At 36.8% G+C, this 27,119-nt stretch overlaps 1 protein-coding gene across 1 annotated transcript; it reads left to right on the top strand.

The window, feature by feature from the left end:
- The first annotated feature begins 1,663 nt into the window (after positions 1-1,663).
- Positions 1,664-25,498, top strand: LOC136707266 (C-type lectin domain family 4 member D-like). Its single transcript, XM_066681244.1, has 5 exons — positions 1,664-1,934; positions 22,815-22,874; positions 23,588-23,736; positions 24,977-25,098; positions 25,264-25,498. The coding sequence occupies exons 1-5, from the start codon at positions 1,664-1,666 to the stop codon at positions 25,439-25,441; spliced, it is 780 nt and encodes a 259-aa protein (XP_066537341.1). The 3' UTR covers positions 25,442-25,498.
- The last annotated feature ends 1,621 nt before the right edge of the window (positions 25,499-27,119 follow it).

Here is a 27,119-nt window from a genome sequence, read left to right as displayed (position 1 = left end):
GTGAAATATACAGAATCATTATTTTAACTTGTTAAATGCCATACAGTTATAGGTAAGCTCTGTAATATTTTAGAATATTGATGTAATGACTGGGACATGAACGACAGAAATGAAATAAGGAGACAGTGCCGTGCTGAAGGGAGGAAATTGTTATTTAAGTTTTTGAAGACGACTGGACTGGAACGACAGCTTTAAAATGAATGAACTCTGAATGAGAAAACGAAAGGTGGCAGAAGCGAACCGCTCTAAAAACACAGAAGAAGAAGATGATGAAGATTTGCGCTCATTTCTGTGACTGCTACACGCGAGCAGCTCTCACTGGCCTCAGGGAACAGATTCATCCTGTAAGCATTTCAATTTAACCTTATATTTTGGATACATAGGTATTTTGGTATCACCCAAATGTAGTTCACATCGTTAATATTATGTATTCTATCAACTGCTATACGTTACATACATAATATTTAACCGTTTTGTTTTTCAAATGACAAACTTTAGCTAACCTGTTTAACTCTAGTTAGCTCATTTTTTTCCTCTGACATTTAAATGACATGACAATCGCTCATACATGAGTTATTTTAATTTGAGTAATTGTTGTTTGCTGGCGTATTTTACAAGACTATGTGATTTTTTGTGGGTCTTATACCTCAGTATAAGAAATAAAATAAGAAATAAAACTGCTTAAACACATTAAGAAGACAAAAGGTACTAAGTAGGTTAAAATACATTCTCAATCTCAGTGCTGGTTTTTGGTGTAATGTAATGTTTTAAATATATAATTCCACATACACTAATTCTTTGTTGGGGAGTAGCAGTGATTTTGGGCTAGTGATTAATGGGTTGAAGGAGGTTATATTATATGAAAATGATAGAAACCTATTTACTGAGAGAGAAAAAAGCATGTGAAGTAGTTTATTTTTGGATCTGTGAAGTTAGTTAAATTTTTCAAAATTAACTATGAACATGAACTAATTCATTTTCTTTATGTAATTGTGTAAAGATGGACTGCAGTAAGAAAACTAGTGGGGCAGTGAAAAATGCAGGTAGACAGGGAGAAAAGCAGATAGGAGGTTGATTTAAGTTATTTAGATGAGATCTTTAGCATCAGTTGTAGCATAATCGTTTGTACAACCGTTTGTACTATAACCTGATAATCTTTTATATTTGAGGTTCTGTAGTTAATGAATTTGCATGCATAAGCTGTTTATAGTTTTTCGTTAAATATTTTTAAAGAAAATATATTGAAGAGAACAGAACATGTGCATAATCTCTATATGTTTAATTATAGAGCTGGAATTCAACAAGGATGTGTTTCAACAAAATTAAACAAAAATGTGTTTCATCTCCAGGACTTTTATTATGTTTTTTGTTATATGACATTTCTATAATGAAATACTACAAACATGTATGTCTGCCTCTGGAGAAGAGAATGCAATGTACCTTTAAGGAACAAAACTGGACTTTTAAACACTTGTACCTTTAGTGACCAAAAATGTACCTTTTTTCTTTTTTTCTGAAAGTGTAAGTTATTTAATAAAACAGTAATTTCACCATGAACCCGATTGTACTCTTTTTTGAGGGAAGGGAGGGTGGTGGGGGTGGGTTGTGTGTGTGTGTGTTTGGGGGGCGGGGGTTGTATAGAAATAATCTATTACAAACGATAATGAGCCAGATCTGGGCCGAGTCTGGCACTAATGGCGTGCTTCTGGCTCAAACTCGGCCGTGGTCTGGTTATCGCGATTTAGTTATGGTTTGTTGGACTAGGGCCGATTCATTTGAGCTGCACCCCAGCCACAACTCTCGGCCGAGTCTTGGCCGAGAGTTTCCCAGACTCGGGCCAGAACTATCGGCCCACTCTATGTCCATACATCACAGCCGAAACAATGGCGACTCCGCGTGTCGGCATCGGGCCAAGTGTTTTTGTTCCGGCGTGCGTGAGTCGGCCCGAGTGTGGGCCGATACAATTTTGCTAGCTGGGAGCTGTATTAGCTTGACTGTATTTCAAGGTCTTGTTTGCAGTTATTCAGATATGCAGGGTTTAGAGGCAAATCAAACCATAATACCAGGCTTGTGAATGAAAAATATCCAAGCAACTTCAATTGCGATAGCAAGTTTCTCCACCAGAGGGCACTGAAAGGGAATCTAAATGGCAACAGCAAGCTTCAGCATTGAAGTCGAAATTAAATTGCAATACCAGAACGTGACATGCAAATTTAAAATGCAATGGCAAATAATGAACACCAGTCGGCGCTGGTGGAGATTCAAATAACCTGGAGGGCGCTAACAGGAATTTTTTTTTAATATGTGAACGCAGATTTCAACACTAAGATTTCAGGGATTTCAGTGGTAATGACAAATTTTAAACACCAGAGGGCTGACGGACACTTTAGGCTGTCTCAGTGAACAACCTCAGACCACTAGGGGGTGTGCGGGGAATCAAAACATCAAGTGTAACACCACACTAGAACACAAGGAGGAGCACGGGAAAGTACACACTTCGTATGCGCTAGTTAGGAAGTAGAGTTTCCATGTAATCGCGCACTTTAATCACAAGAGGAAGCTAGGCTTCCTCTGTTTTGGGGGTGTTTTGAATTCCCCCCCTCGGTTTAGCTCCGCCCCCTTAAAGGGGTCAGCCGAGGTCAGTTTCGAGAGAGAGACTGAAGATTGAAAACTGATTCACAGTTGCGCGATTTCAACGAACACAAGCCGTAGTATCACAGCTTTCAGCTCACGTTCTTTCCGTGGCTTTGTTCTTTAGACCAAACCGGAGATTTGCGGTTCGTCGGGTGACCTCCAATCGCCTAGCGCACCATCCATTTTCACCCTGGGAGCGAGCCAGATTTCTAAACAGGCGGAGGGGGCCGGTTCGGTGCTCCTTCGAGCCGGATTTCGCAGCGAGGGTCGAACCGGCGCAAATTTTTACCACTGCCGGACTCCGCGCACTGGGAATTTAAGGCCTAATTAGTTTGTGCATGCAAAATGGCACAGAGCCGCACACTTAAAAAAGCAACAATATCTCCTATGGTATACCAACAGCAACAGATTTATCAACAGTAAGACACACAACACGAAATTGCCCACAACAAGCTTCTGACCTTTGCATCAAACATTATCAGCGACACAGATACAGCGAAAATAAGTTATATGCAATACAGTATACCCCAAGCTGAGATTTAAATTTCAGTGTATAGAGTCTGTTCATAAATGTCTTTTTCCTGCCTCGCGTTGAATGCCAATAAATATATGTATATGTACCGTGGTAACAGTATTTGAATTATTTCTGCTTAATGGTGGCTATCAATTATAAATTATTATTATTATTATTACTCATTTTAGATAATAACAATAATCATTTATCAGAAATATGGATAATATTCAGGCTAGGGTGTGAGTTTTCAGGATCTTCAGAATTTATGGACAAACTCTCTACACAGAAATATTTCACATCAAAGAACACTTTATTGGAGATAAATAATAAACAGTTATGGGTTGTCAGTTAGTTTATGAAGGTCTTGAGAATCATGCGTTTAGAGAACTGTCTATTGACAGATCCAGAAGGCCTTCTTTTCCTATCTCTGTCTACAATACCAATTGACTGGAGCAGTTATTACCTATGTACAGTCACATGCAAACACTATCCCAATACAGCCAAAACCCCTCCCAAGACAACCAAACCCCACCTAAGGCAGCCAAAACCCTATTAAGACAATATACCTGTTCTTACTGAAATAAAACTGGGCTCCTATGTTTCTCATTCCCAGGTGTCAGCACTTATTTTTGTATGCTATTGCATTTGAAATCTGTTCATTTTGTAATCTAAATAATTAGATATCAGATTGACTCTAATCCCATTTAAAATGGTAAGGATATATTCTGTGTAATATGGCAAAACACTGTTTTAATATCACATCAGAGCAGTGGTGGACAAAGTACACATACTCAAGGTAAAATATTACTCCAGTAAAAATAGAAGTCCTGTTTGTAGATCTCGAATTGAGTTAAAGTTCAAATGTATTTAAAAATCAAATGTACAAGTATTATGATTTATTATGGCTCTAATGACTTATCATCATTTTTGTAACAAGACTCATGCTTATCACATGAAAAGACTCTAGTGTCACTCTTGGTTCCCCAGTCTTTGTGCTGCCCCTCCAAACCAACAGAAGTCGCTCTTTCCTGAGTATTAAGCCCAAATAATATTTCTGTGTTGAACCTATTCGATAGGCAGCGTGGCCTGATTCCGCACTCTCCAGAAATGTAACTCGTTGCATCTATATAACGACTATGGTTGGTCTGCAGTTGGATGAACAAGGTTCAAAAGTCCAGAAATATTAACTCAAATCTTTATACTAAATATTAACAAAGATGTTTGCAAGTCACTCCTAGTGGTTTGGCGGTGTAATTGCAGAGCGAAGCAGGCACCAATGCACAACTATAAACTTTTATAACGGCATAGGACACTTACGCATAACATTTTTTTACTCAAACACTAGGTGAGATTTGAGGTATTTTTTATGCTCCTGGGGCTCCCCCTAGTGCAATTAACTTTTACAGCACTGAAATTGGTAGGGAGGTGGAGGGAAGTGTGGTTGTTTTAGCACGGCAACTGTTTGTTCATCTGTTTTAGTCAGATACGTTACGGTGTTATTCACACAAACCAAAAAGTAACGGCAGATTTCCGTAATGTAGTGGAGTAAAATATAAGATATTTGACATGTACTAGAGTTAAAGTAAAAAGTCTCCCTAAATGGAAATCGTTTTACCTAAGTACAGTAACAAATTACATTTACTTCGTTACTATCCACTACTGCATCAAAGCATCTGCAAAATGTTGTAAATGATCAATAGTAATTCACATAATAGTAAAAATTTAAGCAAGCAGGGCCAAGAGTGTTCAGATCTTTTACAAACCGGATTCTAAAAAAGTTGGGACACTAAACAAATTGTGAATAAAAACTGAATGCAGTGATGTGGAGATGGCAAATGTCAATATTTTATTCGTAATAGAACATAGATGACAGATCAAAAGATTAATCTGAGTAAATGTAACATTTTAAAGGAAAAATATGTTGATTCAAAATTTCACAGTGTCAACAAATCCCCAAAAAGTTGGGACAAGTAGCAATAAGTGGCTGGAAAAAGGAAATATAACAGCATATAACAAACAGCTGGAAGACCAATTAACACTAATTAGGTCAATTGACAACATAACTGGGTATAAAAAGAGCTTCTCAGAGTGTCAGTGTCTCTCTGAAGCCAAGATGGTAAGAGGATCACCAATTCCACCATTGTTGCGCAGAAAGATAGTGCAGCAATACCAGAATGGTCTTACCCAGCGTAAAATAGCAAAGACTTTTAAGTTATCATCATCAACCGTGCATAACATCATCAAAAGATTCAGAGAATCTGGAACAATTGCTGTGCGTAAGGGTCAAGGCCGTAAAACTCTACTGGATGCTCGTGATCTCCGGGCCCTTAAACGTCACTGCAGCTCAAACAGGAATGCCACTGTCAAGGAAATAACAGAATGGGCTCAGGAATACTTCCAGAAAGCATTGTCAGTGAACACAATCCACTGTGCCATCCGCCGTTGCCAGCTGAAACTCTACAGTGCAAAGAGGAAGCCATTTCTAAGCAAGCTCCACAAGCTCAGATGTTTGCACTGGGCCAGGGGTCTTTTAAAATGAAGTGTGGCAAAATGGAAGACTGTTCTGTGGTCAGATGAGTCAGGATTTGAAGTTCTTTATGGAACACTGGGAGGCCATGTCATCCGGACCAGAGAGGACAAGGATAACCCAAGTTGTTATCAACGCTCCGTTCAGATGCCTGCATCACTGATGGTATGGGGTTGCATAAGTGCTTGTGACATGGGCAGCTTGCATGCCTGGAAAGGCACCATTAATGCAGAGAACTATGTTCAGGTTCTAGAACAACATATGCTCCCATCTAGACATCATCTCTTTCAGGGAAGACCCTGCATTTTTCAACAAGATAATGCCAGACCACATTCTGCAGCAATCACATCATCATGGCTACATAGGAGAAGGATCCAGGTACTGAAATGGCAGCCTGCAGTCCAGATCTTTCACCTATAGAGAATATTTGGCGCATCATAAAGAGGAAGGTGCGACAAAGAAGGCCCAAGACGATTGAACAGTTAGAGGCCTGTATTAGACATGAATGGGAGAGCATTCCTATTTCTAAACTTGAGAAACTAGTCTCCTCTGTCCCTAGACGTCTGTTGAGTGTTGTAAGAAGAAGGGGGGATGCCACACAGTGGTAAAAAATGTCCTTGTCCCAACTTTTTGGGATTTGTTGACACCTGTGAAATTTTGAATCAACATATTTTTCCTTTAAAATGTTACATTTACTCAGATTAAATTTTGATCTGTCATCTATGTTCTATTACGAATAAAATCCACATCATTGTATTCAGTTTTTATTCACAATTTGTTTAGTGTCCCAACTTTTTTGGAATCCGGTTTGTATATTTGACTCTAGAGAAGGGGAGGCTTTGTGGAGAATACCAAACATCAAGAGGGCAATACATTAAATGAACCATATTTATCCATACTGGATAGCAAACACAAAACCCAACAGAAAGTGTACCACAATGTAAGATGTAATCTGAGAAGTCACGTGTTTGGACTTTTGAGAAAAAGGAAGGGGACTATAAAAAGGAACTAAATGTGATGTAAAAAAGGGACTTTGCATATTTAATGAGTTCAGAGTCCAGCACTTAAATATACCACATTTTTACACTTGTATTGTATATGTGATAAGAAATTGTTACTCTGTCAGCAGAGTATGGTGTCTAGGTGTGGTGTCTAAGCTGCTGAGTTTCTTTGATATGTTAAGAACGTCATAGATACAGAGTGAGAAGTAGTCACAGACCACTGGAAATTTGGTTTATTCAAACTTTATCATAAGACTGTACAGACAATTAAAGGCACTTCCCATGGGTACGTCTGCAATGGCAGCTATCTACTCCAATGTGAATTATCGAAAATATCAGGAAAGAGAGACAGGAGACGGCGAGCCCTCCAAAAGTGAGTGTTGTTTTATTTTCTTTCCTTTTACTGGTTTCAAAATGATTACAGTGCAGGAACAACAGAGTTCTGTTTATAGCTTCCCATCAGTCATATCTTGAAACGTATCTATATATTTTTTGCTCAATATGTATTTGACTAATATATATATATATATATATATATATATATATATATATATATATATATATATATATATATATATATATATATATATCCCTAAATAGTTTTCAATTCAGTTCTATGAAGTTGAAGGGTCAAAAAGGGAAGTTGAAGGAAGAAAAAAAGAATAAAAAAATGTGATGAGTCTCAATATAAATGAAAACAAATTTCAATTATGTGCAAATAATTCAATCCTAATTGAATTGACAACATTTAAATGATGAAACTGGGAAACTATATAGTTTTCTTTTTATAGTTTTTGCACATTGGGAATTTGATGCTAGCAACTTGTTCCAAAAAAGTTTGGACAGGGACATGTTTACCAATGTGCTGCACCATACTTTTATCAAAAGTGTTTGCTTACTGATGAGACTGAATGCTGTGGTTTTGAAAATATATTGTTTTCAAGTCTTTTCCTGTTTTAGGATTTCAGCTACTTACCTGCTCAGGGTCTTCATTAGAGCTTTTGTGATTACATAATACACAATGCTTTTTTTAAATGTGTGAAAGGTCTGGCCTAGTTAGCACCTAGACTCCTTTTAGTAAGGAACCATGCTGTAATCCATGCAGAAGTTGAAGAAAATACTGCCATCCAGAAAACAATTTTTATTTTATTCTGGGAGGGCCTTGCTTATGCTTAAGGCAAGGCCCTCCCAGAATAAAATAAAAATTGTTTTCTGGATGGCAGTATTTTCTTCCAAAACCTGTATATATTGTTCAGTAGTTCACAAGTGTGCGAGTAACACATGCTATACATACTAATTTACACCGTCATCATCACAGATTCTGGCTTTTGAACTGTATGCTTATACAAATTTGGATCCATAACTTTTAATTTCTAACTTTGATTTGTTGGACCATAGAATATTTTTCTACTTCACCTCAGTCCAGGCCTGTTGCTGAGCTAGTGATGGACCCATTGGAACAAGTTAGTTATTTGCAGCTCCTGATTAGTTAAGTGGATTAGTTAGTAAGGAATGTATTAATTAATGTAAACATTAAGATTAAAAACGTGGTGACATTTATTCATGATGTTCATACCGGTCTTCATGGTAGTTATGAGATAAATTGTGGTAAACACTGACTGGAACACCTCATAAGACAATATTAAGCATTACTTCTTCATATGTTCATGATGTCTGTAACAAGATAAAGCAGTGAAATACTCTCATGGCATAGTATCTCTGTCTTCAAGGCAAGCTCTTGAGATGGCAGTAGTATGCAAACAAGCTTTGTCTTTTTGGAATAGCACACATGGCTATGTGCAAGAAAAGGTAGAGCCATTTGTTGCAGGACCTCATTAATGTAACATTGGGCTGATAAAGTCCCTGTAATGAAAACTAAAGGAGATCTGGCATTGTACAAAATTTCAACCTACACCATGACCAAAGATCCTCTGGACATATGACATGTGACAACAAACCCTTCATCTTGACACTGACCATGTTGCCTCCGTGTCCATGTCCATGACAGTCCATTGTAGTATCTGGCGACGTTGATATGGTGTCGTATCAGTCTCTAGGCATGTGTTCCTTTGATGTGCAGCCATCTGCCAAAAGTCCTGCCACTAACTGCATGATTCATGGAGGGCATCACTGCTTGCAGATTATCCAACATCATTTCTATTCTGTCATTCCACGCATGTCAGTCAATCCATTTGTTCTTCTTACTCGTTAGTCATGTAGATCTCCTAGATCCGTCATGTTGTTGGTGCTTGTCTTCAATTCACTGCCACCAAAAGTGTGCTATGGAAAGACCGGTATCTGAGTATCTGACCGGTATTAAAAAAAGCAATACAGTTGATGGTACCATCCAGCTTCTCTGAGCCCTATGATGTGACCCCTCTCAAACTCTTCCAGGTGCTTGAATTGCTTTTGAACTATTCTCTGAGGCATACTTTGCTTGCAAAGACGCCAGAATGGAAAGCACCAACAAGATTGTACATTTTTTTTTAGTCCGTCTGGTACAGGGATAAGGCCCTTCCTTGCTCATGTGTTAATAATGTTTTATTTGTTTCACAACAGTTTAAATGTAGTTTTAAATAAGTTATTCTAACACTTACAGAACTGAATTAACATTTTACTGTAGGGCACTGTTTTCAAAGTTACATGACACTTGCATACGTTCTTTATAACAGATGACCCAGCATACATAGACATTTATTAATGTTTATTCTAAAAGATGTCAAAAGTTATAAGGGTCATATCTGTTAACATTGATGTCGAGTTACTGGTGACTCTTTAGGGTGTATCCCCAATTTGCACAGAGAGATTCTGGGTAGTGTCCAGACCCACACTAGATGGTTACAGAAGATAGCATAGAATATGGAGCTAAATTGATGACATAAATATTTGAATATGAAATAATAAAAAAAAAAAAAAAAACAGATTTAAAAAATACGGACCCATAAATTCAATTAAAAAAAATCAGATTGCAAAAGAAAAATACAAATCTCGGCCAGAAGTAAACCAGCAGGCTTCCCAGGAAAAAGTAAACTTTCACAAAGAGATCGATCACAGAATTAACCACTGACAGCGCCCTTAGACGTATTGTAATAGTGCTCTTAAAAGTGTACTACTAGTATATTGATATTAGTTGTACTTAATAAATGTTCATTAAGTCAAATTTACCAAATATATTATAAGTATCCTTTTTTTGTAAGAGCCTCCTTCATCCAGGTAAAGAATTATTGTGTATCTGTATTTGCTGCAATGAAAAATGGGGCTGAAATTTCAATACATCTTATATCAAAATCAGCATTTGAAAGAGTGCAGTTTTCAAACCACAGAGGCTGCTTTTTTATTTCCAATATCTGTAACAGTTTAGGCAAGACAAGTCTGTTTGCATACTATTTATACACTGTGTTATTCAATCATTCATTCATTATCTGTAACTGCTTATCCAATTCAGGGTCGCGGTGGGTCCAGAGCCTACCTGGAATCATTGGGCGCAAGGCGGGAATACACCCTGGAGGGGACGTCAGTCCTTCACAGGGCAACACAGACACACACACACATTCACTCACACACTCACACCTACGGACACTTTTGAGTCGCCAATCCACCTACCAATGTGTATTTTGGACTGTGGGAGGAAACCGGAGCACCCGGAAGAAACCCACGCAGACACGGGGAGAACACACCAACTCCTCACAGACAGTCACCCGGAGCGGGAATCGAAACCACAACCTCCAGGCCCCTGGAGCTGTGTGACTGCGACACTACCTGCTGTGCCACCGTGCCGCCCTACACTGTGTTAATTCAAAATTATTTAAAATGAGAAATTGCAAAGATAATAGATGCAAGAGAATTTACATAAGTAGTAAACATGATTCAAACAAAAATATATATATAAAAAAAAAACATCAGAACATTCAGAAATGTAACACCTCAGAAAGCTGTTTATATTTGGGACAGAGCAAGCAACAGCAAATCCTTTGTGTTCTCCATATGTTTATCCACTGATTTTTCTTCATTACATTCAAATGGAGAGCCCCAAATTGATTAAAACTCTCAGTGAATATCAGCTCAGTTCTATTTTTTAGCAAACCTTTTTCCTCAAAATCCCTATACTTTCGCCTAAAACATTATTTTAACTTAGAAATGTCTGTTTCTGACACATGTAAGTTTGAAATCATTTCATATATATATATATATATATATACATATCATTTTTGAGGTTTGATCATTTTTTTCAGCACTAGGGAGAAAACACTGCATTATAGACTTCAAAGTACAATCCTGTGGTACGAGCTGCATCTTTCTGAAATATTCATGTTATTTTCATATTATTAAACTTTACATACATTTTTATATTTAAACAGTAAATCATAGAATTCTTACTTGATCTACTGTGTTTTCACCAAATCAATCAACCCTGTCTTTACTTAAAAGAATATCATTTGTTAAGCAATATCCTGAATTTTGAACGTTTGTTTGTAGTGGAGTGACAAAACTAGATTACAATCAATGACAGGTTTGTAACAGTTTTCTTGTTTTTCTGACTTGCACAATACAGGAAGCTCCATTTTTCTCTTTCTCTCTGTCATTTAATACTTTCTCCATTTAAACCACCAGGGAGTTCAAATTTGAATGATGATATTGTGTACTCTCAAGTCCGCCATGTCCAACCATTTCATTCAAATGAAATAAAAACAACTGATGGTAAGTGAAAGAAATAATGTTTAGCTTTTCTCATCTCCAAGAAACTTTTTCCTGGTTGTACTTTGGGACCTGCAAGAACTCTCATTTTGTGTTTCTTATATATAATTGAGTTTTAAAGCTTGAAGAAGAGTTGTTACTTTTCCTTGAGTAGCACACACAAAGCTGTAGACTCATGCATGTAATTCAAGCATCCCAAATTTTGTTTATTCTAATAATCTAAATACTAAATGTTTAGTCACAAGTATGAAACATAAATTGCACATTTGCAATAATAAAATAATTGTTTTTTTTTCCAAGTACCAAAGCTGTAGATAAATAGACTACTAACAAGGAACTTTTCACATAAACATATATTATTTACTAAATGAATATGTTTATGATTATTTAGTGACAACATATCAGAATTTAACAGATCTCAGAATGTTTAAAATCACACAAAGCATGAACCTATCCGAATAAACTTAACCTGGGATACAGTAAACTAACAAAGCCAAACGTGTTATCGCCCACTCTATAGTTACAGTCACAGGATGTGACCAAATGAGATAAATATCATGTCAGTATAACTGCATTCACTCGTTCAGATTACAATATAAATATGTCACTTTTGTCCTTAAAGACTCTTTATATATAAACTTTATTTTTTATATAGTTAAAACACAGTTGCAAAGAAAACACAACACACCACAAATATGGGAACATGAATTGAATGTGAAAAAATAATGCAAATAAAAAACATGTTTAAAATATGAAAGCACACTACGTATAATCAAACATGCCCCGCTCCAGGTGACTGTCTGTGAGGAGTTTGGTGTGTTCTCCCTGTGTCCTCGTGGGTTTCCTCCAGGTGCACCGGTTTCCTCCTACAGTCCAAAAACACATTTTGGTAGGTGAATTGGCGACTAAAAATTGTTCATAGGTGTGCTTGAATGTGTATCATCCTATGAAGGACTGGTGACCCCTTCAGGGTGTATTCCTGCCTTGAGTCCAGTGATTCTGGGTAGGCTCTGTACCCACCGCAAACCTGAACTGGATGAATTAATTAATGAATGAAATCACATCATAATGAAAGCTAAAAACAACACAACATACCTCGACACATGAAGGGTACTAAAACCACTCTCTACTTATTTTTAAGTATACAATGCATTTGGAAAATCTTCAGACCCTTTCCATTTTTTCCCACATTAATATACAATCAGTACCCCATAATGAGTATGTGAAAACAAAATTTTAGATATTTATACAACAACAAGAAATGTAAATATGAAAATACAAACCGGATTCCAAAAAAAGTTGGGACACTAAACAAATTGTGAATAAAAGCTGAATGCAATGATATGGAGATGGCAAATGTCAATATTTTATTCGTAATAGAACATAGATGACAGATCAAAAGTTTAATCTGAGTAAATGTAACATTTTAAAGGAAAAATATGTTGATTCATAATTTCATGGCGTCAACAAAAAAAAGTTGGCACAAGGCCATTTTTTTACCACTGTGTGGCATCCCCACTTCTACTTACAACACTCAACAGACGTCTGGGGACGAAGGAGACCAGTTTCTCAAGTTAAATAGGAATGCTTTCCCATTCATGTCTAATACAGGCCTCTAACTGTTCAATCGTCTTGAGCCTCCTTTGTCGCACTTTCCTCTTAATGATGCACCAGATGTTCTCTGTAGGTGAAAGATCTGGACTGCAGGCTGCCATTTCAGTACCCGGATCCTTCTGCTACGTAGCCATGATGTTGTGATTGCTGCAGAATGTGGTCTGGCATTATCTTGTTGAAAAATGCAGGGCCTTCCCTGAAAGAGATGACGTCAGATGGGAGCATATGTTGTTCTAGAACCTGAACATAGTTCTCTGCATTAATGGTGCCTTTCCAGACATGCAAGCTGCCCATGCCACAAGCACTCATGCAACTCCATACCATCAGTGATGCAGGCTTCTGATCAGAGCGTTGATAACAACTTGGGTTATCCTTGTCCTCACTGGTCCGGATGACATGGTGTCCCAGTATTCCTTAAAGAACTTCAAATCGTGACTCATCTGACCACAGAACAGTCTTCCATTTTGCCACACTCCATTTTAAAAGACCCCTGGCCCAGTGCAAACATCTGAGCTTGTGGATCTTGCTTAGAAATGGCTTCCTCTTTGCACTGTAGAGTTTCAGCTGGCAACGGCGGATGGCACGGTGGATTGTGTTCACTGACAATGCTTTCTGGAAGTATTCCTGAGCCCATTCTGTTATTTCCTTGAGAGTGGCATTCCTGTTTGAGGTGCAGTGACATTTAAGGGCCCGGAGATCACGAGCATCCAGTAGAGTTTTATGGCCAGCTGTTCGTTATATGCTCAATTTCCTTTTTCCAGCCGCTTATTGCTACCTGTCCCAACTTTTTTGGGATTTGTTGACACTGTGAAATTATGAATCAACATATTTTTCCTTTAAAATGTTACAGTTACTCAGATTAAACTTTTGATCTGTCATCTATGTTCTATTACGAATAAAATATTGACATTTGCCATCTCCACATCATTGCATTCATTTTTTATTCACAATTTGTTTAGTGTCCCAACTTTGTTGGAATCCGGTTAGTATAATATTTAGCATGGACATATTTAGATCCTTTGCTATGACATTTTCAATTTAGCTTTGGGGTCTCCTATTTTCCTTGATAATCTTTATGATGTTTTTACACCTTGATTGGAGTCCACCTGTGGCAAATTCAGTTGATTGGACATGGTTTGAAAGATACATAGTCTACATGTGAGCTCCAGAGATCCTGTGTGCGGATGGGAGAAACTTCCAGAAGATCAACCATCACTAAATCACTCAACCAGTCTGGACTTTTTGGCAGACTGACCAGATGGAAAACTCTAAGCAGTAAAAATACACGAAAACCTGTCTGAAACACTAATCTGCTTGATTGACCTTTCTGGACCTTCCTCAAATCTAAGTATCATGTCCAGAGGAAACCAGGCACTGTTCATCACCTGCCCAATGCCATCCCTACATTTAAGGATGGTGCTGGCAGCATAAGGAATAAGGAAAACCTTATTCAGAGCACTAAGCACCACCCAAGACAACACGGGAGTGCTTTAGTCAGAAGTCAGTGAATGTCCTTGGATGACCCAGCGAGAGCCCTGGCTTGAACCCATTCGAACATGACTGGGGAGACCTGAAAATGTCTGTCCACAAATGGTCGGCATCCAACCTGACAGAGCTTGAGAATGCCAGAAAATCCTTAAACCCAGGTGTGCAAACCTTATGGCTTCCTACTCAAAAGGCTCTCATTGCCACCAATGTTACTTCAAATAAGTACTGAGTAAAGGTGAGTACTGAATAATTTCTTTTCAATAAATTTGCTAAATTTATTTGAAATTCTCATTGCACTTGGTCATTATGGACTGCTCTGAGTTGTGAGGGAGGGTCGAGTTGCAGATTAACAGTGATACCTCCACTGCGATTTAAAACATTGTGGAAAACCCCTGAGGCTGGCTTAGTCAGCCTAGGTCTGGAACATAAATATAAATTAATAATAATACTAACAATTTATTCTAATGGCAGTCTAGTACAAAAAGGGTTTTATTTTTTTTTTACATGTAAGTAATTCAGCAAAGGTGCTCAAATCTCATCTTGTTTCCATGTCATACACATGTTTCAACATAAGGTAAGATGTAACTATATTAACTAGTGCTAAATTTTACAGAGGTGAAAACCCAGAGCATTTGTCTGTTATTCATATGCCTCTTTCACACATGAAAGACAGTCTAGACTTTAAATTTCCCCTTTTGGTTTCTCTTATATCGCTTATACATTTACAATGGGCTTTTTTTGTATAATACATATAGTATAGGTATGTAGTGTAGTTTGTCTAAAAGTAGCTAAACAGAATATATGCAGCTGGTTTGAGTGAGCTAATGGCAATTTTATATGCTCTTCTCAAGTTGGGTTAGTCATCAATAGCTGCAGTTTTTCTACCATATTTGTCTTGTCTAACTTTTGAAAATGTACCCAACACCAAGAGAATCATATGAATATATACATTTGTACTTTTCTTTCTCTAATGATCAATGTATAAAATAACACATTTATTACACCAGTATAACATGAGCATAACCAGTATAACACAGAATAACATAGTTTATTTATTACTCTTAAATGTTTTTTCAGCTGATGTCACCTACTCCACAGTGAGCTTCCATGCTCAGGGTGAGTCATTGTGATCATTCACACACATTCTTGTTCAGTTTCAGCTCATGCTTGCTTTGTTTTACCTTTTATTATTAGATTTAAAGATGCACTATCCGACATTTTGCCATCATGAGACCTCCGATCCAAACAAATACTTCTTATTCAGCCACACTCATCCCATACATTTTTATCTACTGGTTGAATTACCAGAGAAACATGTTTGTAAATCAGTCTGTGTTTACTTTCATGCAGTTAGTCAGTTTCATTTACAGCAAAAGTAAGTCAGTATTACCTACCTATGGATCATGGTTCATGGTTTTCAATGTTTGGGTGCCTATTCATTTTCTAAAAGCCTTATATGCCATTTCACTTCAGTAAATAGAGAGAGGAAGCCTAGCAAATCAGAATGAGACCCTTAGTTTTTTTTTTTTAGCCATTTTCTGACAATGGGATTTCATTAACACATTATACTAGTTTCAAACACGCAAACAGACTGGAGAGCAGCAAATGGTAGGAAAACAGCCTCAGAATTTTATAAAAGTCTTTTTTGATTAAAATCATAAAAACTTAAGCCCCCTTTAAGCCCCAGTCACACTTCCACAGTGTCACATCTGAAGAGCATTGATGTCATAACAGCAGCAGCAGAAAAAATGAGGAGTTTTTAGAGAAGTGTTTTGTAAACTCTTCATTACTTCATTTACAACGTCTCCTGTGTTGAAACCACAAAAGTTCATGTTTCCTCCAGTTTGCTTCAGACGCAGCAGAGAGGTCACACTCCCTGAGCAGCAGCACTGTTATTTCAATATGCAGATTTGCGTATCAGAGTTCACCAAAGTTGAATTCAAGCAAATCTTCATAGGCAAAGTTGTGTATGCGGAATTCTGCTTTCACTGCCAATCTCATTGAAATCAGTTCATGAACACAACACAGTGTGAACCCAGCTGCGGTATTACTAAGTTTGTCGCATTTGCAGCAGTACAGGGGCATTGATATGGCAGTGTGTGTTGTGCTGTTATGAGTGTATCAGTCACAGCAGTGTGGAGCTGTTTAAACCCAGTGTACATTTACCAGTGATATAAATAAACCACTAGCTTATTGGTAAAGCTACACTTTCCAGGCATTTAGACAGTTCTTGTTTTTTTGAACTGAGTAATTTCTAGTTATTTCATTTTCTGCTGTTTGTACATTTGGACTGTCTACTTAACCTCTTCATACAAATATGAAAACTTTCTACTCAGTCTTTGTGTTTCCCATGTTTAAGCTCAGGCACTTGACTGACAAACCCCAAGCAGCACAAGCACCTGCTTTTATAACTCTACAAGTGCTCTCTTAGTTTGTATGTATAATAATTGTTTTTTTTTTTAATATGGCCATTCCTCAAGATCCACCTCAGCGAGGCGAGGCTCAGCATCATCATGGTGACCCCTTGACTCAGCCAGCATCAAAGGTTGTAACATCTGGGCACACTACAGAGAGACTGCTGCTGATTTCTCTGTGTTGTCTCTTCTTTGTTTTGGCCCTCACCTTGGGAGTGCTCTGTGAGTCCAAACTGAAATATATGTAAATATTTTACAAACAATCTTAATGAATGGATTCTCACAGCAATTTTCCTCTTTCTTTCTGAATAATGTTGCTTTCAGAATGTAAGACTTTTGCCAGTTCTTTTTCTTATTTAATTTATATTGATTATGAAGACTGTGGATCTTCTGTTTCTGTTCCTCAGATGCCCTTGGAAACACTTCGCTAAGAGGTTTGTGTCATGAGCAACTGTGTGTGATAATAAGTACTACAATTTTTCCAACTGGTCTCCTTTTATTATTGTGCTTTGTTTATGTTCCCAGCACAGACATGTTCAAGAAACATGCAGCAAGTTACTTTGAGGAAGTACCTTAAATGTATAAACTTCAGTCAGAATGAAAGATTTTTAACTCGATGGACCCTATATATATAGCTATTTTGCTATTCCGTTTATTTGTCAGTGCCTCTTTCAGTTGCATTTAAACAGTAATTATGTGACATATTGAATATGGCTATGTTGTTTTATTTTCTAAAGAACCTTAGCTACTCAAATATATAATCACTTGAGGTTTTCATGCTGACCGATAAATCAATTTTTCTATAAATTTGTCATGTTTTGACCAAAAATTTTACCTAGCGCCTGCTTTATTTTTTTCATATTTCTCAATGTACAGCCTTGAAATAATATTCCCACAGTGGATATCTTGACACAGATTGTTAGTGTGAGGTGTATTTTAGTTGAAAACATAAGCATTTTTGATGCTAATTTATTACATGTCATATTACTGTGACAAAATACATTTTTAGCATCAGACGGACATATTTTTCTTGATATTCTAAGCTCTGGGATGTATGACTGATAAAGTTCTGACAGTCACAGCAGGCCCAGACTTTCAGGAATTTAGTTCAGGGCAAATATGGACAATATCCCAACAAATAAAAACATTTTGGTACTTTGGCAGTTTTCTCAGATGCTGATAATGTTTACAATTATGATTATTATTATAATCTTTTTAAAAAATGATGAAATAATACTTGTTTATTTAGAAAACACACAATAAATAATTATTTAAGCTTTTTAGTTTATATTTGTTGATCTAATGCAGTGTTATTTGATGTGAAACCTAAAAAAAACCTTGAAAAACTATAAATCAATAATAGGAATATGTTTTTGCTGATGACTCATATTTTTCTGCCCAGAGACAGCGTGGGTTGACGTTATGTGAGTCAAAACGAAACTGAAAGTAAACAGCGTCTTTCTTGTCCCTTTTTCAGCGGTTTTTTTTTCTGATTTTAGCGCCTATCATTAGTCTTTCATGACAAGGACATAAGACCAACATTTTGAAGGAGCGCCTTGATTTTTAGGTGGTTTTTCACACTGGATTACTCCCAGAGACTTCACAGCACCGCGATGAAAGCGCTATTTTTAGAAACGGTAGGATCTGCGCTTTCTAACGGTATACGGAGCTCACAGAAGCATTCAGACATTCAAGACTTACAAGGCTGATTATATAAGGTGTGTTTCGGGTTCAAAGGGTTAACTATGAACAATAAATATTTTGTCTGTTGTACAGCTGACTTACTTTTAAATATTTATAAATGTACAAAAATAGAACAAGCTGCTCTAGCTTTTGGAAAGACACTGGAGCATTATGAGAAATGATGTGCCTGTATTAAATTTGTGCAGGATGTTGATTGTAGTTGGGTGGCATGGTTGAGCAGCAGGTAGTGTCACAGTCACACAGCTCCAGGGACCTGGCGGTTGTGGGTTCAAGTCCCACTCCAGGTGACTGTGAGGACCCACCGCAACCCTGAACTGGATAAGCAGTTACAAATTATGAACGAATGTCCTATAGTTCTACTCATTCATCCAGGAGAAAATATACTTTTATGACTGTGATTTAAGTGGAACACAGCAACATTTTACTGGGGTACCAATGCCTGCTAAACAAATGATGATTTTTCTGTACTACGCCAGACTGAACTCTTTCTGCTGTTCTCCAAAGCAGTCATCAGGTTGTGTTCAGTTTTCTATGTTAATGGTTTTATTGGTTATAGTCTGTCGTTTATGGTTGTGGATTGTTCCTTAAGTTATCTAGTCCTGTTCTCCTCTGATCACCATTTTATAGTGTTTATTCTTGTCTTGTTACTACAGTGTGGAAAACTGGCTCCAGAAAACTGTTTTTATGATTATAGCTATTTCCCAGTTTTTCATTAGTGTGTGTTTATATATTAAAATGATCATTTTCTTTAATCTGATCTTCACTTTCATTAACTTCATTAACATGTTGATCCTGACATTTTAGACAAAGAAAATCACATTGTGCAGCTTCAGTCAGAAAAGAAAACACTGCAGAGTAATGTCACAGGTGAGAATGTCTACTACATTTAAATGATTAATAAAAATGGGAATTGTAGTCTTGGACTTGCATAAAGTGGCAAACATAATCTGAGTGAGAAACCCATTTGTTTATATTCTGTATTTTTCTGCATGTTTATACTTCTTGAACTTAATGATGTGAAATCCTCACTTTTCAGGGAATCAGGCGACTATTACACAGCTCCAGCAAAAACAGGAAGAAATTAACAGAACTCTTCAAGGTCAGATCTTCATCTTTACCTTTCAGTAAGATTTCAATAATAAATGGGAATATTGAGAGTTTAATGAGAGATTTATGTTTTTACTCATTAATTTTTGTTTATCAACCACAAACCAGACACAGATAAAGAAGAATTGTGTTCACTTACAGTGTGAGCAGTTTCACAATCTGATTTACTGATGTGCCATATATAAAAGAATGCAGAAAATGGTTTTGAACAACATCAATTAATCACCATTTTTTCTTAAATTAATCACAGTTATTTACATTGTCCCTTCTTAAGAGTGAATATTTAAATGTAAAATTAAATAATTCATACAAGATCAAAGGTGGCATGGTGGCGCAGCAGGTAGTGTTGGGTTCAAGCCCCGCTCCTGGTGACTGTCTGTGAGGAGTTTGGTGTGTTCTCCTCCTGGGATTCCTCTGGGTTCTCCGGTTTCCTCCCACAGTCCAAAAACACACTTTGGTACGTGGATGGGTGACTTTGTGTGTGTGCCACCCTGTGAAGGACTGGCACCCCCTCCAGGGTGTGTTCCCGCTTACACCCAATGATTCTGGGTTGACTCCGGACCCACAGTGACCCTAAACTGGATAAACAGTTACAGACATTGAAAGAATATATATATATCAATATATATAAGTGTCGTTTTTTCTAATCCTAGGAACAATCCTATTGTTAACAACAAAAACATTGACTAGTAATATCACAGGTCAAATGTAAAATATTTTAAACATTAAACATTAAATACAAATGGGAATTGTAGTCAGTGATGTGTAGACTTGCACTTGTATAACAGGACAAACATAATCTGAGTGAGAAACCCATTTGTTTATTCCTGTTAGTTCCATAGTGTTGCTGTCCAATGAAAAACATGTATCTCCAAGTAGCAACTTCACAGGAAAGGACAATACTTTCTCAACTCTCAATGAAAATAAATGTAAAAAGATTTAATTTAAAATTATTTATATTTGTTTGTTCATTATGACATTTTTAGACAATGTGAAGGTTAGATGCTGTGTTAGAAACTAAAAATGGACTAAAATGGAGAAATGTTGGACAGCAACGATATAAGCATCACTCTGTACTTCACAAACATGTTGATGTGAAATCTTGACTTTCCAGAGAATCAGGCGACTATTACACAGCTCCAGAAACAACAGGAAAACCTTAACAGAACTCTTCAAGGTCAGGTCTTCACCTTTTCTGTAAGATTTTAATAATAAACAACAGACAAATTGAATGTATAAAGAGGGATTTGCATTATTTTTTTTTATTATTTTTACATGTTAATATTAATTTAATTACATTTAACCACAAGAAAACTCAGGTAAATATGAATTTCAGAAATTGTGTTCAGTCTCGCGGGTGATTTGCTGAGCTCTCAATGTCAAAGATAAAAAACCTGTCTGTGTCATGTAGAATAGGGCTGAAAACGGTTTTAGACTGCACCAAGGACAGTGCATGGTCTGATCAACATCTGTATGAGGTTGTGAAGTACCTCTGTTGTGTCATTTTATTCAGGCTGATTATGATCATAGGGTGTAATCACAGTGACCATATTTTGGTTTTAAAAACAGGACACTGGAGATACATGGGCTTCAAGTCTCTATTACAATATTATCTTTTTTTACTTTCTTTTTAAAGTAAAATTGAAAAACTTTACTTTTACTCTATTTTACATATTAGTTTCTTTTTCATGCTAATATGAAAACGTATGAATGAATACATCCATAAAATAAAGTCAGGTAAAGTCAAACTGGTTTGTGTTTATTTACATTTGCATTTAAGTCGTTTAAAGCTGTAGTCAGTCGGCTCTGGTGGGAGGCAGTTTAACCAATAGTTGATGTAGTTACATGTAGATCAAAGCCAAAGCTTTCAGACATGCATGGTAACCCAGAAATATCCTGGAATTTACCCGTAGGACCTGTTTGTGTGAAGACCAGCATCTATAACATTTGTATCAATGTCCTGCCAACCCCCTAAAGTCAATGTCAGAGTGAACCGAGTGTGAACAGAGCCGGTAGTATTCCAGACAATCACAGTGAATTCATGTCCTGCCTCCTACATGTGCTACACAGATACCTATGACAGGGAGGTGTGATTGGGCACCACACCATGGATCTCTGAGTGTGTGCTTTCTTCAGTGTGTGGTGGAAAATTATGACAGAAAATAAGACAGCTGAGTCTCTGAGTCGGCATCAAATAAGACAGCAATTTATTACGTGAGAGAGGGTGCTGCGCACAACGCTGTTTTTCACCTCTCTACTGACCATTTCTTGATTAGCATTTTTTATTCCTGGAAAGCCTTTTGAAGTTCGCCATCTGTTCGCTCTTTTACATTTCAATCATCGTTCAATATATACTGTTCCCGTAACTCTGAGTTTCCCACCATTTGTTTTCCACTCTCTCCTGTATTTCTAACACCTTTCCAGGTGTGCCCTGTGCCTTCCCCTCTAACTCTTTGGTCTGGAGACAAAGGGAGTTGATTGAACGGAAGGTGTCGATATGTTATTTGAAACACACACACAAGTCTGCTGTCTCACACAGAGAATTAGGAAAATAAAACAATTTTGGTTTACGCAAGTATGCGTGGTCATTGCTGATTAAAAATATCTCTATTGATTATGAATCATTTCTATAAACAAATTTCCATCACATCACAAGTGCGACACAAAATCTTTTTCCAAGATGAACATGGAGCTGAATCTCAGAGAATACTACTTTATTGTACTTTACTCAATTATAAATACAGTTGATTATAGTGAGGCAAACTGTGATTTATTGGACTCTGATCTGTGAGGTATAATGTGAAGCCCAAACAGCCGGACGACAGAAGCAGTGGCAGTTCAGTGGCGTGTTCCGCAAAGCAGGATTTCTCAATTTAGCCAGATAACTTAAGCCCAAAGTCAAGCTTGTCCAATAAGAATAGAGCTGAGGGAGAGTCCTATTGAACAAAAATTAAATTTGGGCTTAAGTTAGCTTAATCTCAGATGATACACCCTGGTCATGTTATAATTGAGTACAGTATATAGGCTGTGTTACAGATTGCTCCTTTAACTGTGTCAGTCTGTCCTCATTTTGTAGTGTGATTAATTTAACCATCATGATATTCTGCCTTTTTCAGATAAAGAGAATGAAATTAAGAAGCTTGAGGCAGAAAAGCAAAAGCTGTGTGATTTATCAAGTGAGATACATTTTTATCACTATTGAAATTGAGAAAAGTCAGATTTACTGATTTTTAAAAAATGGTAATGGTATCACTGGAAAACAGACTGTGTTTTCACTACAGCCGCTAGTTTTCAGTTGCTTAGCAACACAAGCAGGAACAAGTATGGGAAGTGCACCCAACACAGCAGATGAATACATTAGTATGATTCAAACACTCAAAGAAATGCTTCTGCATCTAGAATGCCATTTCATGAACAGTAAGGTCAGTTAATTCAATATGAGGAACAGTGGTGTGCATCAGCAGAGGAATGACTGAAAAAATATTTTGAATTTAAATTAATGTCTGTTAAGAAAAGCTCAAATGTTTCTAGACAGGGATAGGTCAAGTTTTCCACTCAGGGTGTTCTTCGCCATATTCATATATTAGACTGCTCTAATCTCTCTAGGGACCTTACTTCTCTAATCTAACTACAAAAGTGCAATGTTCAGCACTTTCCCTCCTCCAACGGTCTCCTCCTGGGTCATGTCCTGAGTACATCATGTAATAAGCACTTTAACGTCACAAGTCTAAGCACAATATGTTCTACACTTCAATCAGCCTTACTAGTAATAATCATTAAAAAGTATATTGGGATATCATCATCATTACTGTGTTCATTTGCATTTTCCCATCACAATCTCACCAACATTCTCTCTCCAAATGTTAACAAATGTTCTCTGCTCTGAAAGAGGGTGATGCTTGCTGTGCTGAGGGCTGGAAATACTTCAGTGGGAAGTGCTACTACTTTTCTACTGATAAAAAGACATGGAATGCCAGTAGAGATGCTTGTGTGGCTGAGGGAGGACACTTGGTGATTGTCAGCAGTACAGAAGAGCAGGTATGATACTCAAATATAAATGTGACTTATTCCATAACATTCACTGATAGATTGGGTGGAGATTAAGCCACATTAAGTTCCTATTGCTTCAAATGTTTACAAGTTTTAAATAAGGCCCACTGCTTACAGTAGCTTTTATTATTATATTATATTAAAGAAATACAATCACGGATGTAGAAAACCAAATCAGACAGTGCCAGCAGTAGACTCTGTGTGATACTTTGTAATCAGTGTCATAGGGTAAAGCTGTACAAAGTAATATATTACAGTAATGTAGGTTTTTCTTTAATGGTCTTCAATTCCCTTCAATGGTCTGGACTCCTGCAGAAGCACCACAGAGCAGGTATGATTTGGGTGGTAGCTCATTCTCAGCGCTGTAGTGACACTGACATGGTGGTGGTGTGTTAGTGTGAAAAACTCATTTGAAAAACAACTGGTGCATTATGAAGTGAAAAACAATGGAAACAGTGAGATTTTGGGCAGCTGAATCCTTCAAAAAAGATATTTCACCTTTAAATCTACAGAGACTGGTCTCCTTAGTTCTTTATATATTTACAGAGTGTGTTTAAAAGAAGATTTGATGCAACACAGTGGTAAACATGCCTCTGTCCCAACTTTTGGAAGTTGTTGCTGGGCAAATATTTAAAAATAAACAGTAAACTTTCTTAGTGTCAACATATAAATTATTGTATTTGTACTATATTTCTATTAAATATTTAAATGATTTGCTCATTATTGATATTCTTTTTTTAATTTACATTTTATAAAGCATCACAGTTGCTTTGGAAATGGGATTTATAACAGAATAAAATCATCAAATAAAGCAATAAAGTCAGTGTAATAGTTATAAAAATGAGTCATGTTGGTGACATCATCAAGGAATTGATCCAACAGCGTTAGCCATTGTTTGTGTTGTAAAACACTCGGTTCAACTCAGTGTTCGTTAATGAGCTGATCAGGTTTGACTGAGTGTGTTAGAGCAGAGAAATACAAGAATGTACAATGACAGAGTTCCTCCAGGTTTAGCACTGATTGAGAAACACTAATGTAGTATAATGGTGTTCTCAGTGTTGTCTTCACACAGAGGAAAGTTATATGAATTCAGCTGAAATTTGCTGTTAAAAATAAAGTTTACTCATTTTTTGTTGACGGTGTAGTTAATCAGACACTGAAGCTCTTTCTGCTGGAGTTGTCTAATGTTTACTGTACAGTTCACTTAGCAGGGTGTTTGTGTTTGTAGGATTTTCTGAAGAAATCAGCTCCTTTTTCTGGTGAACATTTTTACTGGGTTGGTCTGACTGATGCTGTGACGGAGGGAGACTGGCGATGGTTAGATGGAACACCACTCAGTGCTACACCACCGTAAGTCCATTTCACACTCAGCTGTAAAATACCACACACGTGATTTCTGAGCTATATCTACTGTAGATTACAGCTCTAGCTCTGATTTAGTAAAAATAGCTTTTTAATATATTTTTTTAAATGGCACATTGTGACAAATAATGAATTATTTTTCTTGTTTTCCAGGATGTGGTATTCAGGCCAGCCTGATAACTGGAAGGGAAAGAGCGGTGAACATCCTGAAGGAGAGGACTGTGCTGCAACGTGCCTAAGTAGTAAATCATATCTTTTATATGACAAATTCTGTGATGCAAATGAAGACAGTTTTTATCGCGTCTGTGAGGCTATAACACAAATAAAATAAACACATTACAATTGTGACAGAAATGCGAGGGCTCTAAAATTATATGCTCCTTATACTCATGTTCATTTTTACTGTTCGCTTTGTGGGTGAATGTGGGGAATTTGTGGGAGTTTTTTGGGGGGTGGGGGGGTTCTACATGTTTTTAATGTAGACCTTTATTATTCAAAACCTTGTTGCTTCTGTCTATGGATTTAGGTGCTGTGAGTTTTTTTTAATGTCATATTCTTCTTATTTGATGTGTAGCCCTTGATAAATATAATTTTAGTATAACATTAAAATAAATAATGAATAATTTAGAGAACTGTAATGTTCCATTTTCTGACAGTAAAAATTCCCAGTACATTTCTAATATTAATGTCAGTATCAACAACAGCAGTTTACAGACTTATTTTTTTTATGTGATCCGTTCTTCAAGTACTCCTACTAATTTCTTCCTACTGAACATGTCCTACGACAAGTAAATCTTCTGTGAGAAGCAGACAGATGTATCCAGTAGCAAATATTATGCATTTGACTCTTGACCTGAACTTGTTAAAGCAGTAGACTGTATTTTGGTTGGCCTTCAATGCTGCCCCAACATTTTTGAAGTGTGTTACAGGTATTAAATTCAAGAAGATCATATTTACTTTGCACATCATTGCACAATATAAACATTTATTTTATAAACTAATCATTTGCTTTTTGCACATTGTCCCAACTTTGTTTGGAGACTTTTTTTTTTTTTTTTTTTTTTTTTTTGGAGACTAAGGCTATTATTAAGGTAATTAATGTGTAATGAAGAACTGCAGAAGAGATGTTACATCATTACGAAAGCAACAATATGAAATGCAATGACTTTTTAAATTGAAGCTTAAATAATGCAATGCAGAAATAAAATATAGAATAAACGTCTTGGAAATATTTATGCCTCATCAAAGTGTTCCTCAAAGCACCCTTAGTCCTTACATGGAGACATTTACTTTGATTTTCTTACATTTTCTTTATGAATGTGTACAAGTAGTGGGTGAGAGTTACTCACTATAGCCTTGTGTCACCCAGGAGATGATGAAGTGTGTCAAAAAGCTTGGGTGCAGCCATTGAGATAGAGCTAAATGTAAAATGTAGATGTATATTATATATAAAATCACTTGGAGTTTTTCTTGTATTGTTTGACCAGTTGCCTGCTTTGATGCTTGATTTCGAGCTGTATTTGTACGCCTGTTTGTAATAAATAAATATTATTTTTTTATTCATATGATTACATCAAAATATATAATTTAATATATGTCTCAATCTCCAGGAATATTTGAATTACATCGTCTAACTTCAGTCAACAACATCAACGAAAGCACCTTTGGTTTGGCAACTATAATGTTACAGTGAGCTCTCAGTTTGGACTTTGTGAACGTTCTCTTGCATGATGAATTTAACCGAGACTTTTGAAAATGCCAGGAAGGGATGGGGATATGCATTGCATGGGAATTATGGTTCACTGGTCTATTTCCAGGGTGTAACACAGCAGATCCACAAGCACTGTCAGTCTCTTAGAGATCCTGAACCGAAGGTCACATGTCAGCAGGTAAAACTCAGTTAACACTGATAGAAAAATTTTTTTAAATAATTGACTGTACATTTTGCGCTCCATTTACCATAAAGATGCACTGATGCACTGCAAATTAGGACCAAATGTGTCTGGGTG

Source organism: Hoplias malabaricus, chromosome 9, assembly GCF_029633855.1.
Source record: "Hoplias malabaricus isolate fHopMal1 chromosome 9, fHopMal1.hap1, whole genome shotgun sequence".
Lineage (NCBI taxonomy): Eukaryota > Metazoa > Chordata > Actinopteri > Characiformes > Erythrinidae > Hoplias > Hoplias malabaricus.
This window is presented reverse-complemented; position numbering and strand designations above follow the sequence as displayed.